This window comes from Dicentrarchus labrax, unplaced genomic scaffold (assembly GCF_905237075.1).
Source record: "Dicentrarchus labrax unplaced genomic scaffold, dlabrax2021, whole genome shotgun sequence".
Lineage (NCBI taxonomy): Eukaryota > Metazoa > Chordata > Actinopteri > Moronidae > Dicentrarchus > Dicentrarchus labrax.
The window spans coordinates 177,598-192,009 of NW_026136704.1; the positions used below are offsets into that span (position 1 = coordinate 177,598).

Sequence of the window (14,412 nt, forward strand, 5' to 3'; positions counted from 1 at the left end):
ATGTGGGCACAACAGTCTCTGACTTCCTGTCCCATTTGGGCAAGATCAGACTTTAACCAGGAGCAGCCTAAAGTCCTGCAGAGGCCGTTAACCTCTGAGCATTAACAGAATAATGGCTCAGCCCCCCTCATTTCATTTTCTATGAATTATATTCTCTTGTATGTTGTTCTTTCTCCTCTTAAGTCATTTCCCGAAACTCCTTCTTCATATTGTCATTTTGTCTTCCTGCCTCCTCCTTCTTCATCTTGTAGTTTTCTTCTCCTAATCAAGGTCCTTCATTTAATCTTTTTCTCCTCCTCCCACTGCTCCTCCTGCTCCATTGGGTCATTTTTTCAACCACCTCCTCCTTCTTCATTTTATCTACTTCTCCTCCACTTACACCACATCCTTAATGTAAATACCTTCTCCTCTTCCTCCTTCATGTTTTCATTTTCTCCTCCAGTCATCATTATTTAATCTGCATCCTCTCCCATCATGTCTTCATTCTCCTTCCTGTTATCTCCTCCTCCTCCTCCTCAGTAATGAAGCCACTAAAGTCTCATTGTTGTTCTCTTTGTTTGTAATAAATCTCCCGCGCGCCTCCTCCTCTCTGACTCACACTGACTAAAGGAGACAAAAGAGAATGAAAGACGTTGTTGAGTCACTTTGGAGGTTTCAAAGATTAAAGAGCTCAAACTGTCTGAAACCAATTGATTCTTTTTTTCTCATCAGAAACCAGTTTGAATCCGAGCTGGACCACGTTCAGACAGTTTTACACTTTGTCAGTCACACAAAATAATTGGACTTCAGTTCATTATAATTATTGGTACTGAAATCCAGTTCAGCTTTGAAGAATTATGGCCATCAGGCCACATCTTTAAAAGTTTAGTAACCAAATGCAGACAAACAATAACAGATACCAAACCCAAACCTATAAGTCCTGTCCGGCTTCATCTAAATATGCTATGTACTGATTTTGGTGAAGATTAGATTAAATTTGTGGCAAAAGAAGCAAAAAAATCTTTACTAAAAATGTTAAAATTACAGAATGTTATTAAGGCGTGAATGGGAGTGGGCTATATCGATAACATTGGCATCATTCAAGTAACCCAGTGTACAAAACTGTTTATCGACCACATGGTGGCGTAATTCATAAAAAAGATCACACATCATTCTGCTAGTATCGGGTCGAAACGTGACTTTTGGTATCCAAAGAATGTTTGTGTGGATTTTGTTTGTATTTGAATGAAGATTTGTAGAGATGTAGATGTTAGATACTGAAAAAGACTAAATACACAAAGAAGTGATAAACCAAGGAAACACAGGTGAACCTACACAGGGCGGGAAAACAATGAGAGCTGGAGGGAAAGCTGCATACTCTTATTCTGAAGGTATTAAACTTGTTTTCTGAAGTTTATGGAGACATGTGCAGCAGTGAACTCCTCTCCTGCACGCTGTGAGCTGCAAATCTTATAGACTCACATAAAGAAGACATCAGACTTTAAAATACTTTTCCTTAGTTTTTATTTAGTTTTCAAAGAATGCACAACACAGAGAGAACAGGTGTAGATTTATATCCAACTCTTAATGTGAAGGAGCTGCTGAAAAACACCATGAAACATTTATTAAGCAGATCCTTCTGATAAAGCCTCATTCAGACAAGTTTTAAACTGTGGATCTCAGTCACTTTGAAAATAAGGTCCATGTTGAAAAATACTTAAAGTTACTCTTCAAAGTCAGCAGGGGCTACAGTAAGTACTGTTATTCTCTTTACAGCTATTTTAAGCTTAGATTCATTCACATTTTGTCAAATTGTCTCCATTAAAAATATGCTGAATTAGCTGCTAGCAGCTCCTGTTAGCCGTGAACCTTTGGATGTACTGACACTTATTAGTGGAAGATTAAAGATTCTCAGGCTCAAGTTCTCCGTTATAAGGAGCTTCTTTTCTGTGATTTCTAAGTGGATTTTTGGTCTTTTATTCTGTATGGACATCTAAATTATATAATATGTGTTTCATGTCTGTGTGTTCACATTTGACTCAGTTATGACTCTGAGAAGGAGTTTTGACTCTAATTAACATCCCTGCAGTATCCAGAGTTAAAATGGGTAAAGAGTTATTCATTTTAACTTGTGGTGTCTAAATGAGGCTTCAATCATCATGTTTTCGGGACATAACAGCTGATGACAGGATCCAAACTCTATCCAGTGTAGGGAAACCTGAGGAGCGCAGCCTGTCCGGGGCCGAGCCGGAGGTATGTCAGATCCACACTTTTGTCGGCAGGCAGGGCGCTGCTGTTGGTGCTGTGGACGACCACAGCATGCCGGGGCAGCAGCACGTCTGTTAACTGCAGCACCGCCGCCTCCTCCGCCCAGTTGAAGGCGGCCAGGTAACGCTCGCTCTGATCCCAGAGCCGCAGGTACGCCAGGGAGGAAGAGGAGGAGTTAGTGAGGAGGAAGAAGTCACCGAACAGCAGGGAGCGCTCTTTACCACGAAGCTCGCTCAGACTGCGGAAAAAACTGCGACAGGACAACCGCTCGGCTCTCTCCTCCTGAACGCACAGAGGAGAGGATCAATACAGTGTTAACAGTAACAATATATATTATATATATATAATGCTATACCATATGTACTACTATATGTACACGCAGTAACAAGAAGTATCTCAGTAGTTTATGGATGATGTCTGTTTACCTGCAGAGTCCCATTCAGCTCCTCATCAGAGTCCCAAAGCATCCTGGGAAACTTGGTGCCCTTTGACAGAGAGGATCAAATGTGAAGATCATTTAGGGAGGATCTACCCTAGAATACAGTTTTATTTTTTATCATTTTATTTTTTATTGTGCTTAGATACAGTGGTGGAGTGTAAGTACATTTACTCAAGTACTGCACTGAAGGACTATATTATTATTTTATTATTATAATTTAGTACTTCAGTACAGTTATTCTATAATACTATAAGAGAGTATTTCCATTTCCTTCTCATTTAACACTCACTAGTTACTCAGTTGGGGCCCACAGTCACTTAATCCAGCCCTCCTGGGTGGGGGGTTAATGTGGTTGTCATTTACTTTTTATGTGTTGTTTTATATTTAACTTGAATCAAATTTATTGTTGTTGGTCTTCACTGTGTGTAGGAGTCTGTTGGCGCCATCTAGTGGTTGTATTAAGAGTGATGCAGGGAGCAATCTATTTTTGTATTTTTTTTCCCATATCGTTGGAAAGATGCTGAAAACATCCAAACTTTAATAAGTGTAAAATATAAAATCTGTCTCTGAGGATTTATGGGGACTCACCTCGTCCATCAAGCCGATCTCGTCTCCGTAGTTGATGACGGGCGTCCCGGGCAGCGTGAGCAGCAGCAGCTGGTGTTGTTTGACCTGAGCCGGACCCACCAGCGACGCCAGATGACCCTCGGCCCTCCCCCCCAGGCTCCAGGCCAGCTTGGTCTGGATGTGGGACGAATACAGGAGCTGGACGGACTGAGCGTGGTCCTTGTTGTTGTGGAGGAGGACCCTAGAGATCAGCAGGTCGACGCCAGTGGAGTTGAGGAGGGCGGACACGTCTTCAGCGGAGGAGCGCTCTGTGACACCAATCAGGACTCTGGAAAACAAATTCATGAAATCCTGATTTTAGGTCATTGTTGACTCACAGGTTTGAGAGGTTTGATGAGCTGTGGACCTGGTCCCAGTTAAGAGTTGGATAGTTTGGTTTCTAACCTCTTTTTGGGACTTGTCCCATTCTGTATGATGGCTCGAATGTCGGTCCACAGAGAAGGCACCACACCGGCCACCCGCTCCACCCCCGACAACTGCACGCCATCCACGCCTTCATTCAGCCAGAACACCAGAGCAGACTGAGGACAGAGACAGCAGTCAGACACCACAACAGCGCCCTCTGCTGTCGGCTCAGGTTTTTGATGGTGAAACTTGAAGTGCAACTCGTTATAAAGATTTAATTCACTCCTGTAATTATTTGTTTTATGTCTATTTATGGTGAAATCATGTTCTGCAACATTTCCCATGATGCTTTTGGGGGATGTAAACAGTAAGTCTTTAGTTCACCATGTCACATTTCTCTGTTTGTTAGAGCAGAGATTTTTTCTGTTATTGTGGTTATGGAAATATAACAATCATTTATTTTCAAAAACGTTTGACTTTTGGACTTTTAAATGGTCTGAGTGTTTGGAACTGTTTGGATCATATAAGTCAGAAATAACACCTGCACACACCTGTCCAGCTCACACAGTATCTCTGCCTCACCTCTCTGCCTCCACAACCCTCTGGCTTCCATACTTCCAGCTGTACTGTACTTCCTGTTTGTGAGTGCCAGTATTCACCTTCAGTCTCTCAGCTACGTTGGTCACACTGATGTTGGAGAACCAGGGTCCAGATGATCCCTGGTAGTTTGGAGTCAGATCCAGAACAACAGAAATACCTGCACAAACAGTGTGAGACACATGAGAACTTAATGTGTACATTTATTTCAGTTAAGCAGTTTCAGCTTAAAAATCACTGCTTCTCCCACGCTGTTGGACAGACAAAGAACGTCCCGGAGGGGCTGCGAGCCGAGCTGCTGCTAACGTTAGCTCAGCTTGTTTCTCTGATAACTTAAGATCCAGACGTCCGGTGACTAAAATCCTTCATCTGGTTCAAATCTAGAGTTAAAAAGCACCAAGATCTAAACAGTGGATGGTAACAATGTGGCTTCAGATAATAGACATGCTTTATGTGTCCATGAACATTCTGACTCACCCTTCTTGTGAGCGACCTGGACGAGGCTTTTAAACTGCTCCAGGTTTCCGGCCTCAGGGGAAATCTCCTCGAACCTCAGGCTCATGGCTTCGTCTGCCGGAGCGACGTGGATCGGTCCGACCACTAGACCTTGAACCTTCAGCTGAGACAGGCTGCCCACCTTCTGCTCCAGGCCTGAGGGGGAGGAGGACACATCAGCTGTGACGGAGCCCAAAACCTTATCTGATGTTTCCTCCTGATTATAATGGCCAGTTTTCAAATGTCAAAGTCCAATTCAGCAGTCGATCCTCTTTATGTTCACATGTGGACAGAAAACCTCAGGAACATGTTCAGCTTTCTAACAGGAATAAACCAAACAGAAACACTGAGGAAGAGTATTTAACCTGAAGCTGAAGCCGTCCTCAGCTCTCAGTCAGCATTTATTCATTCAAATTTAAATGTCAGCAGACATGTAGTCGGCAGTATTACTCACACAGTGATTTAGGTGAAGGGTGTATTTCAGTAAAACTACCCTGCTTGAATCTACTTGGTCCATACGTTTCCCTGATAAAAGTGATATTTATCTTAAATGAATACAAATTTTAAGTCTGCTTTAGACTTGCTGTGATATACATATGTTGAAACTAATCTCCCAGAATGCCGTGTGAGTGCTGCTCTCACCCTTCAGGTTGCGGCCATCAGTGAAGGCCTGGACGTTTCCAATCTGGTACAGCGGGCCGTTGTTCCACCAGTTGGTGGCGGGTAGGTCTCTGCAGCGAGGAGCTTGCAGGATGATGAGGACGGCTCCGACCAACATCCCCAACCAGCCGAGCCAGAACACCACCAGCAACGCCCAGCGGGTCCGCACCCAGCTGAGGAGACATTAGGACGATAAGGACATGAACAGATCTGATAGTCATTCATTATTATTACTGATAATAACTTGGCTCCCGGTAGAAACCTCCTGAACCATGAACACTGAAGGAACAGCTTCACCACCTCACCATACCTCCTCTTTTCTTATTGTTTGGACGTGAGAGACCCAAACATACGAATGACCCTATCTAGCACCAGTGATTAGTCGGAGCCTATATTCCCCACCCACAGGAGTAACAGATTCTCTCTGTTATGCCAACAGTAAACCTTGGATCACTAAGGACATTAAGGCCATCCTGAATGAGAAGAAGAGGGCGTTCAGAGATGGCAACCGTGATGAGGTGAGGAGAGTGCAGGGGGTACTCAAACTCAAAATCAGGGAGGCAAAAGACAAGTATAGGAGAAAGCTGGAGAAAAAACTCCAGCGAAACAACATGAGGGATGTGTGGAGTGGCATGAGAACCATCACTGGGTTCCAGAAGACTGGTGGCATGGGGTTGGAGGGCCATGTCGACCGGGCCAATGAACTGAACCTATTTTTCAATAGGTTTGATACTGCGGCCCATCCCCCACAAGTCTCTGCTGCTGGCTACCCAACAACTGCCACTTTATCTCCCCACCTCAATTCACACCCACCTACTTCCCCCCCCCGCTCTACATCATGTCCTCCACAACCTGAGGACCTCACCCCTCCCCCCACTGTCACCTCTACAGTGCCCTTCACGCCTGACCTGGTGAGAAGACAGCTGAAAAGACTCCACTCCGCTGCAGGCCCCGATGGTGTATTTCCCAGGGTGCCTAAAGTCTGTGCCCCCCAGCTGTGTGGAGTACTTAGCCAAGTCTTCAGCCTGAGCCTGCACCTCCAGAGAGTCCCCATGCTGTGGAAGACTTCCTGCCTCGTTCCTGTGCCAAAGACGCCGCGTCCCAGCGGCCCTCAGGACTATAGACCGGTGGCTCTGATGTCCCACATTATGAAGACCCTGGAGAGGCTCGTCCTGGAGCAGCTAAGGCCTATGGTCAGGCGCTTCACCGATCCACTGCAGTTCGCCTACCAGCCCCGCCTGGGAGTTGAGGACAGCATCATCTACCTGCTGAACAGAGTCTACACTCATCTGGATAAGCCGGCGAGCACTGTGAGAGTCATGTTCTTTGATTTCTCCAGTGCTTTCAATACCATCCGTCCGGCTCTACTGGGTGAGAAGATGGCTGCGATGCAGGTGGAGGCCCCCATCGTGTCCTGGATTGTTGATTACCTGACGGGCAGACCACAGTACGTACGCCTACAGGACTGTGTGTCTGACAGGGTGGTCAGCAACACTGGGGCCTCACAGGGGACTGTCCTCTCTCCCTTCCTCTTCACCCTCTTCACCTCAGACTTCAACTATTGCACCGAGTCCTGCAACCTTCAGAAGTTTTCTGATGACTCAGCAATAGTTGGCTGCATAGATAAGGGTGATGACAGTGAATATAGGACTGTGGTGGGCAACTTTGTCACTTGGACTGAGCTGAATCATCTGCAGCTCAATGTGACAAAGACTAAGGAGCTCATAGTGGATCTGAGGAGGGCAAAAACACCAGTGACCCCTGTTTCCATCCAGGGGGTCCCTGTGGACACTGTAGAGGAGTATAAGTACCTGGGGGTGTACTTTAATAATAAGCTGGACTGGACTAGAAACACTGAGGCTGTCTACAAAAAGGGCCAAAGCATTGTACTAATGTACTTCAGTAAGTTGCTCTCCACCGCTGGTTGTTCTAAATCTTTACTGTAATTGTACATCGGTTACAAATATCTCTTATTGGTTTCCTTGATTACTGATAATCGCTATCATGATCAGACCTGAAAAAAAAAACATATCAGTCAACTCCAAGAACCAAATGTCCACACTCTCCTGAAATGTGAATATTTTCAGGTTCCTTTGGACAGTTAATTGAATATGTTTAGTGACATTAGAAGACGTCACCTTCATCAACATTTCTCACTATTTTCTGACATTTTATGGCCCAAACAACTAATGGATTAATGGAGAAGAGGATGGACAGATGAATGGATAATGGAAGAAGGTCAGTATGGTGTCAGTGTGATTGCTGATTCCAATATTAAATGTCTGTGTTTGTACAGAGCCACACCCCGTCAGAGCTGATCTCAGGTCTGCAGTGAAATAACACTGACTGTGTGTGTGTGTCTGTGTGTGTGTGTACAGTGTGTATCCGGGCCTCACCCCGGGGTCCCGGCCACTCTCAGCAGCTCCTCTTTGTTCAGCCCGGTGAATTTCACCTCCTCCGCCTCCTCGGGCATCTTCAGCTTCACGGAGCCGTTTTTCTCCGCCGCCGCAGCCGCTTCTCCGCCGGCAGACGGAGCATCCTCGGCCCGGTCTTCTCCTCCGGTCATCGGCTGCTTCTCCTGCTCCTCCTGGTCCAGATCCGCTTCGCTCACATCGGCCTCCGTCGCGTCAGCATCCGCGGCGACCGGAGCGGGATCCGCAGCCTCCTTCGGCTCCGCATCTTTGGTCTCAGCATCCTTCAGCTCCACGTTCGTCTCCTCCGCGTTCATACCGGCGACGATCCGTCGATGTACCGTCAATCAATCCAATGAAAGAGAGAGTGTGTGTGTGTGTGTGAGAACAGCGCTGTCTGTACTGCCTGCCTGCCTGTCTGTCTGTCTGTCTGTCTGTCGGTCTGTCTGTCTGCGGGCTCACTGCAACCGTGCGGCTGATGCTGCTTTCAATGCTGTCGGAAATATGGTAATTAAACTGTCCTCACAGTCTAATCTCAGTGTTATTCAGATCCTTGTTTCAGTCCTTCACTTTATGTCTCTGTTGTTTATATGTTCAGTCCTTTGAGCTTTGATTTGATTTGCTTCTTCTTTCTGGATTATAGTTTATAGATTATAGTCAGGTTTATAGTCCCAAAATGTAGAAGAAAGTGTAATAAAAGCAGCTTCGTTCCAGCAGCTGTCATTTACATTAACCAACTTTTTATTATTTATGTTTATTCCAGTGGTTATTCATTGATCTTTATGTGTAAATCCTTATTTACTGATCCTGGAGCACTTTTATCTTTAATCTTTATCCTTTATGGTTTATCATTTATCATGTTTGTATCATGTTTGTCTGAGTGGTTTGTTGTTTTTATATTTTTGTCAAGAGGAATTAATTGCAAACCAAATCTACAAAATAATTAAGTAGTCGCTCTCCATAGGGGCAACTTGGAACCAAAGACCAGGCAATAAGATGGGCCAGTCAAGTACCCTGCTAAAGCATTATATTTTATCCAGTTTGATAAATACAAACAGCAATGTAGTTTACAGTTAAACACATAAGAAGTATCATGCTTTTCCTCTCCATGGCTCAAATAAAAAGCTCTCTCAAGCTTAACCAATTTGCCAAATAAAACTTTAGCATTCTTATCCACTGCTATGCTACACTGAAGAGTAAAATGGCTAAACTACGCTGCTAAATATGACTAGCCTTAACTGTGTTTATTAGTACAAAAAATACCATTAACTGTATTAACCAATGTAGCCTAACCTTCACAAGTCCACTGCTGGTCAAATCACAATTGAGAATATGCCCAAATTCTTGGAAGAATTTATTTGCAAATAATCTCACCTCTAAAATGTCCTTTGTATATTGTATTTGCTCAGCCTACAGGTCTTAACTGTCTGAATTGATTGTCCATGCATGTGATAGGTGGGTGGGTAAGGGAGGGGACTTGAAATGCTGAACTCAAGGTGGAGAAAAATTAAGTTATCAAGCAAATTTTATTAAGTTATTACAACTTGACTTTTGTTTTGATGCAATTAACGCAGAAATGTTAGTTTAAATTATGCACAATATTAAGTTGACGAAATTATCAACATTATTATATCAACACAACTCAACTCAAGGTCGATCTAAATCAATATATTAGAATTTTTAACTTGCAATCATGCATTTAATTAAGTGGTGCAGGGCCACTGAGTTACTTTTTAGAGTGTAAGCTGGACCTTGGGCTGCATGTTTCTATGAAAGATGGTATATAAATACATTTAAGTTATATATACCATAGTTTCACAATCTCACAGCTCGCAGTAATTCTACATTGGAAGGTTACGACATTATGGCTGATAATCAAATTCCTCCATTCACAATATGAATGGCATTTTTACTGCCAGAACCTCACTGTTGAGCTCTGTTGTATTATTCACATGGTTAATGGACCTGTATTTGTATAGCGCCTTTCTAATTTGCCAACCACTCACACTTTTACACTACATGCCACATTCACCCTTTCACACACATTCACTCAGTGATGGCAAAGTCCATCAAACAGAAACTAACTCATTCATACACATTCACACACTGATGCGCGGCATCTGGAGCAATTTGGGGTTCATTATCTTTCTCAAGGATACTTTGACATGTGATCTGATTTTGAATCTGTTTATTTGTAGAGGTGTGACACAAAGAAATCCAGAGAAAACTAAATACTTTATACTTGTTCACAGTCATTTAACCTGTGTGCAATTTAAATGTACAGTTATGTTGTCATAAACAGTGTTAATCTGTAGTCCAGGTTCCAGGTTCCAGGTCCAGGTGGAGAAAGTGTCTGAGTGTGTCTGCAGAGACTGTAGACGGACAGAGCAGCAGCAGAGTCTGTTATCTGTTATTAAATGTCCATGTTGTGTCACTTTGAATGGAAACAATAAAAAGCACAGTTACAATAGGTCTAATGTGGAGGTTCTTTCAAAAAGACGATGAATGATGATGAAGACAACAACAGCCACAATGATGGATAATAATAATATTAATAATAACAACAACAATAATATCAGTAAATGGAGAAATCTGTGCAACCTTTTAAAGCCAAACCCAGAAAGCAAAAGACCCCTGTTATATTTGGTAGATATACAGAGAGAAAACACATGAACTGAGCTCAGAGTCTCCAGTCTACAGTGTGGACTCTCAAATGCAGCACACACAGCTTCACTCCTTAATCCTCCAGTTCTATTTTGTTTCTACTGACCGCCAGAGGCGGTGCTTTCAGCACCTGGATATCCATCGCACGTTTGTGCAGGTCGAGTCACCTCTGACCTGGGTGACGTATGCCCTGTGCCCCGGCACAAAAGGCAGGCCCACCCAGGAAGTGACCTCTTGCATCTTCTTGCGTTGGTAAGCAGGTTTTCGAGTTTTCAAACAGATTTTGGCGTTGCTGGAAGTCTTGTTACCCAAACGGGTTGCAGCTGTGAATTTACGCCCTCCAAAAGATTGCGACTAGCCACCTTAAAACGATTGCACTCATTACATAAGGTAAGACTGATTTTTTTAGAAAAGAGTTAACATTGTGTTACGGCCACGCCGCATGGCCAACCTATAGTCAGCTGTGTCGGTGTTCATGGCGTTCCTGAAGCTGTGTCAAAGAGCATAAGAGTTACCTCTTGGTTAAATAACCTTGTATCAAGCAGCCAAAGAGAGAGGTAGGCGAAGATACGGTGGAGATTCCCTCCCGCATTTTTCTTTTCTTGTTACAGAACGCAGTAGTGGTCTCGCTTTAAATGCGTTTGTTCAAATTCTCCCAGTGAGTCATCGGAGACTATTTCAGTTGTTTGGTACGTGCTCATAAGTTTATGGAGCGGTGAGTGTCATTTACTCGTTATTGTTATTATTGTAGTTGTTAGCGCTGTTAGGCTGCAGGCCATTTAGGCTCAGCTTTTGTTTCTTTGTGAAGACGCTAATAGCGAGAGATAAAGTTGGCATTGGCGGCAGGTGCTCGTGAGCCAAGCCACCCCGTAATTGAGTTGATTAACCCTTTAGGCGCCGGGTTTTATTTTTAAAAATACTAGATTTTGACATCTAAATTTCAGGAGGCTCTGGCTTGAAAGTGGTTTGAGATAGAGACAAAGTGTAAATGAGACAAATATTGAGAATGACCTAAAGTTTATCTAGGGAGTAAATTTCCCCATCTGATTTGCATATTATGACGTCATATGGCGACGGCCATATTGGATTATATAATTTCCATGAAATACCTGATATTTTGAAAGAGAGTCGAACTTATTTCATCAGATTCACCCCCCTCCGTCTATTTGTTATGTCCACATATCAAATGAACAGGTAAAAGTAAATTGTAAGCCAACAGTTGTAAACTAGAACTATTACTACACCACAAAACTCATGTAAATAGTAGGCGTTTTTTATGATTTTTTTACCCACTACCACCCCCCCCTATTGGAGGACACTTTTTCTTTTCTTTTTTATTCTCTTCTTCTTCATTATTATTATTATTATTATCATCATTATAATATGATAATAATAATAACAGTAGGCGTCTTTTAGCTGCAGAGGCCTAATCTGTGCCCATCTATCCAGATAAAAGTTTGTAGTATTTGTAGAGTGTGGAACCTCTCATTGCAAGGCACAGTACAGAGACAATATGAACAATATTGAGACCCCACCACATAGCCTAACAAGTGGACAGGCACACCACTGCTGCATCGGATGGCTGCACCACTGCCCCGCATGGACGCACTGTGACCGGCGCGGTAGAAAGAGTGAACACTAACGCTGGTCCCAGTGTTTGTGCTTGGGTGTTTTCCTCGCTCTGCCCGGCAGCGCCGGTGCAAAGACGCACCGTGACTATCACGCTCACTAAACGACTGACCGTCATCTCCCAAAGGTAGATTTTCCCCTTAAGAATCAGAGTCAGCGAATAGGAGACCCATCACTTCCATAATCGTCAACTTTTTGCTTGTCATTTTCATTTATTTCGTCTCAATAACTCCTAAATCCAGCAATACCGCTTCAGCATAAATAGCGCCGTGGTGCACTATTTGCGGTTTCTCACCCAACAGTTTGGACGGGACTTCCTCGAACATTTTGCATTGAAACGTGACGTTTTTCTGAGCTAAGGTCTAAGTACGGGATGTCTGCCAATTGGAGGGGAGTATGAAGGAGACATAAAGCTCTATTAGGAGAAAACAGCTGTTTGATTCAGTACCGCGTCCTGTCGCAATTTTGTGACTTTGGCTCTTAAAGGGTTAAGAAGCGACCTTTTGTCACTCCCCTGGTTTAATAAATCCTTCTTAGTTTGACAATCGTGGTGCACACACACCTCACGATCGCTCCGCATATATTACGTTACATGGGAGAAGGAGATATTCAGTCTTGAAATTCATTGCTGTACAGGAGTGTGTTCGCTCCAGACGGCGCTACGTTAGGCTATATAGTAGCAATAAGTTATTTTGCCTTAAGATAGAAGGGATTGTCTACATCATATTGTTAGCATCATTGTCAACACGCGGTCAGCCAGACTGGCTCAGCTAGAGAGGACAACTGGGGCTCAGCGGCCTCCGCCACACAGGGACAGTCCTCCACCTCCAAGTCCTCACAAGCGTCGAAGGACTGAGAAATGTGAAGACCCTAATACAGGCAAACCTAAAAAGGTTGCCCTATCACGAAAGGTGGACAGTTTAACGTCTGAATTTGCACAGATTAAGGCTCTCCTTCAGAAATTACAGCCATTAGGTGCAGGGGCAGGTAGCGGTCTCACTACAGCCCAACGACTGTCGCCACCACCTTCAATATTATCACCGGAATTTGAAAGCCAGGAGGACGATGTCCTCTCCACTAGGGCTTCAGAGAGCTTAACTCTTGGCCAAGAGGAGTATGTAGAGGAGGAGGGTGATGACGGAGCAGGCCAGGACTTCCACTGCTCTCGTCCTGGCTCTCAGGAAACAAGCCACAGTGAAAGGGGAGGCTCAGAGAGCAGCCAGACATCAGTCAGGCCCATTTTAAAGGTGGCACTGGCGCGTCTGGGGTTAGATAAGGCACCGGTCGTAGTAACTCCTCAGAGTGCGACGCCTCCTCAGTCAACAGCTCTCTGTGTCCCACCATCAGCTCCATACATTGAGGAGCTCCAAAGGTGCTGGGCAGACCCCAGACGTCTCTCTCACCTTCCGAGTGACTGTAGGGTATTAGCGAACATGGAGGATGCGTCCAGCTACGGCCTAGGCAATATGCCCAATATAGAGCCGGCTGTCGTCAGGAGCTATGACACAGCGGCACGCATGGGACGTATTGGAAACTCTATGTCCCACCTCATCCTAGCCCTGTCGCAGTCGCTACAGGACTCAGATGAGGACCCGTCTATCCAGAGGTTAAGCGATACCTCCCTGCAGGCATTTGCCTACATGAGCAGGGAGCTAGGAAGGCTTATGTCCTCACTAACCCTCGCTTGATGCCAGATATGGCTGGCCCAGTCTCCGCTTTTGGAGCCATGCAGAAGGGCACTCCGTTCCCTTCCAGTTGTTCCAGGGGAACTGTTTTGCCCTGCAGCACAACAGGCTTTGGAGCGTAGTGTACAGGTAACACAAGCGAGACGGCAGTTCGCAAGTCTGCGCCATGAATACCCCAGTAGACAGAGGCCCTATGTGTCCAGGGTTACAGCAATACCACAGCCAGCCGTCCAGCAGGTGACGCGACAGCCCAGTCCAGTACGGCCCCCTCGCTTTCCACAACGAGGCCAGACCTCTGCCCGTCGCCCCTCTAGGCATCAGAGGGGGCGAGGGGGTAGACAATGATCACGCAGTCGTGGCGGTCGGACATGGGACATGAATGAGTGCAGAAAGAGAGAGGAAGAGAGGAACTCATTAGCTCTATAGCAGCATAACTAAGGGATGGCTCAGGACTCACCTGATCGAGCCCTAACTATAAGCTTTATCAAAGAGGAATGTCTTAAGCCTACTGTTGAATGTGGAGAGGGTGTCTGCCTCCTGAACCACAACTGGAAGCTGGTTCCACAGGAGAGGAGCTTGGTAACTGAAGGCTCTGGCTCCTGTTCTACTTTTA

At 44.8% G+C, this 14,412-nt stretch overlaps 1 protein-coding gene across 1 annotated transcript; it reads right to left on the reverse strand.

Moving 5' to 3' along the window:
- Positions 1-1,486: 1,486 nt before the first annotated feature.
- slc3a2b (solute carrier family 3 member 2b) lies at positions 1,487-8,311 on the reverse strand. Its single transcript, XM_051398973.1, has 8 exons — positions 7,807-8,311; positions 5,393-5,583; positions 4,733-4,906; positions 4,318-4,415; positions 3,698-3,834; positions 3,275-3,581; positions 2,673-2,732; positions 1,487-2,529 (listed from the first exon to the last, which is right to left on the reverse strand). The coding sequence occupies exons 1-8, from the start codon at positions 8,136-8,138 to the stop codon at positions 2,179-2,181; spliced, it is 1,650 nt and encodes a 549-aa protein (XP_051254933.1). The 5' UTR covers positions 8,139-8,311; the 3' UTR covers positions 1,487-2,178.
- Between the last annotated feature and the right edge of the window lie 6,101 nt (positions 8,312-14,412).

Coding starts and splice junctions, on each gene's coding strand:
- slc3a2b (XM_051398973.1), bottom strand. CDS start 8,138: ATGAACGCGGAGGAGACGAACGTGGAGCTGAAGGATGCTGAGACCAAA. Junction 3,582..3,697: donor GGGACAAGTCCCAAAAAGAG/GTTAGAAACCAA, acceptor TTTGTTTTCCAG/AGTCCTGATTGGTGTCACAG. Junction 2,733..3,274: donor AGATCGGCTTGATGGACGAG/GTGAGTCCCCAT, acceptor TCTCTGTCAAAG/GGCACCAAGTTTCCCAGGAT.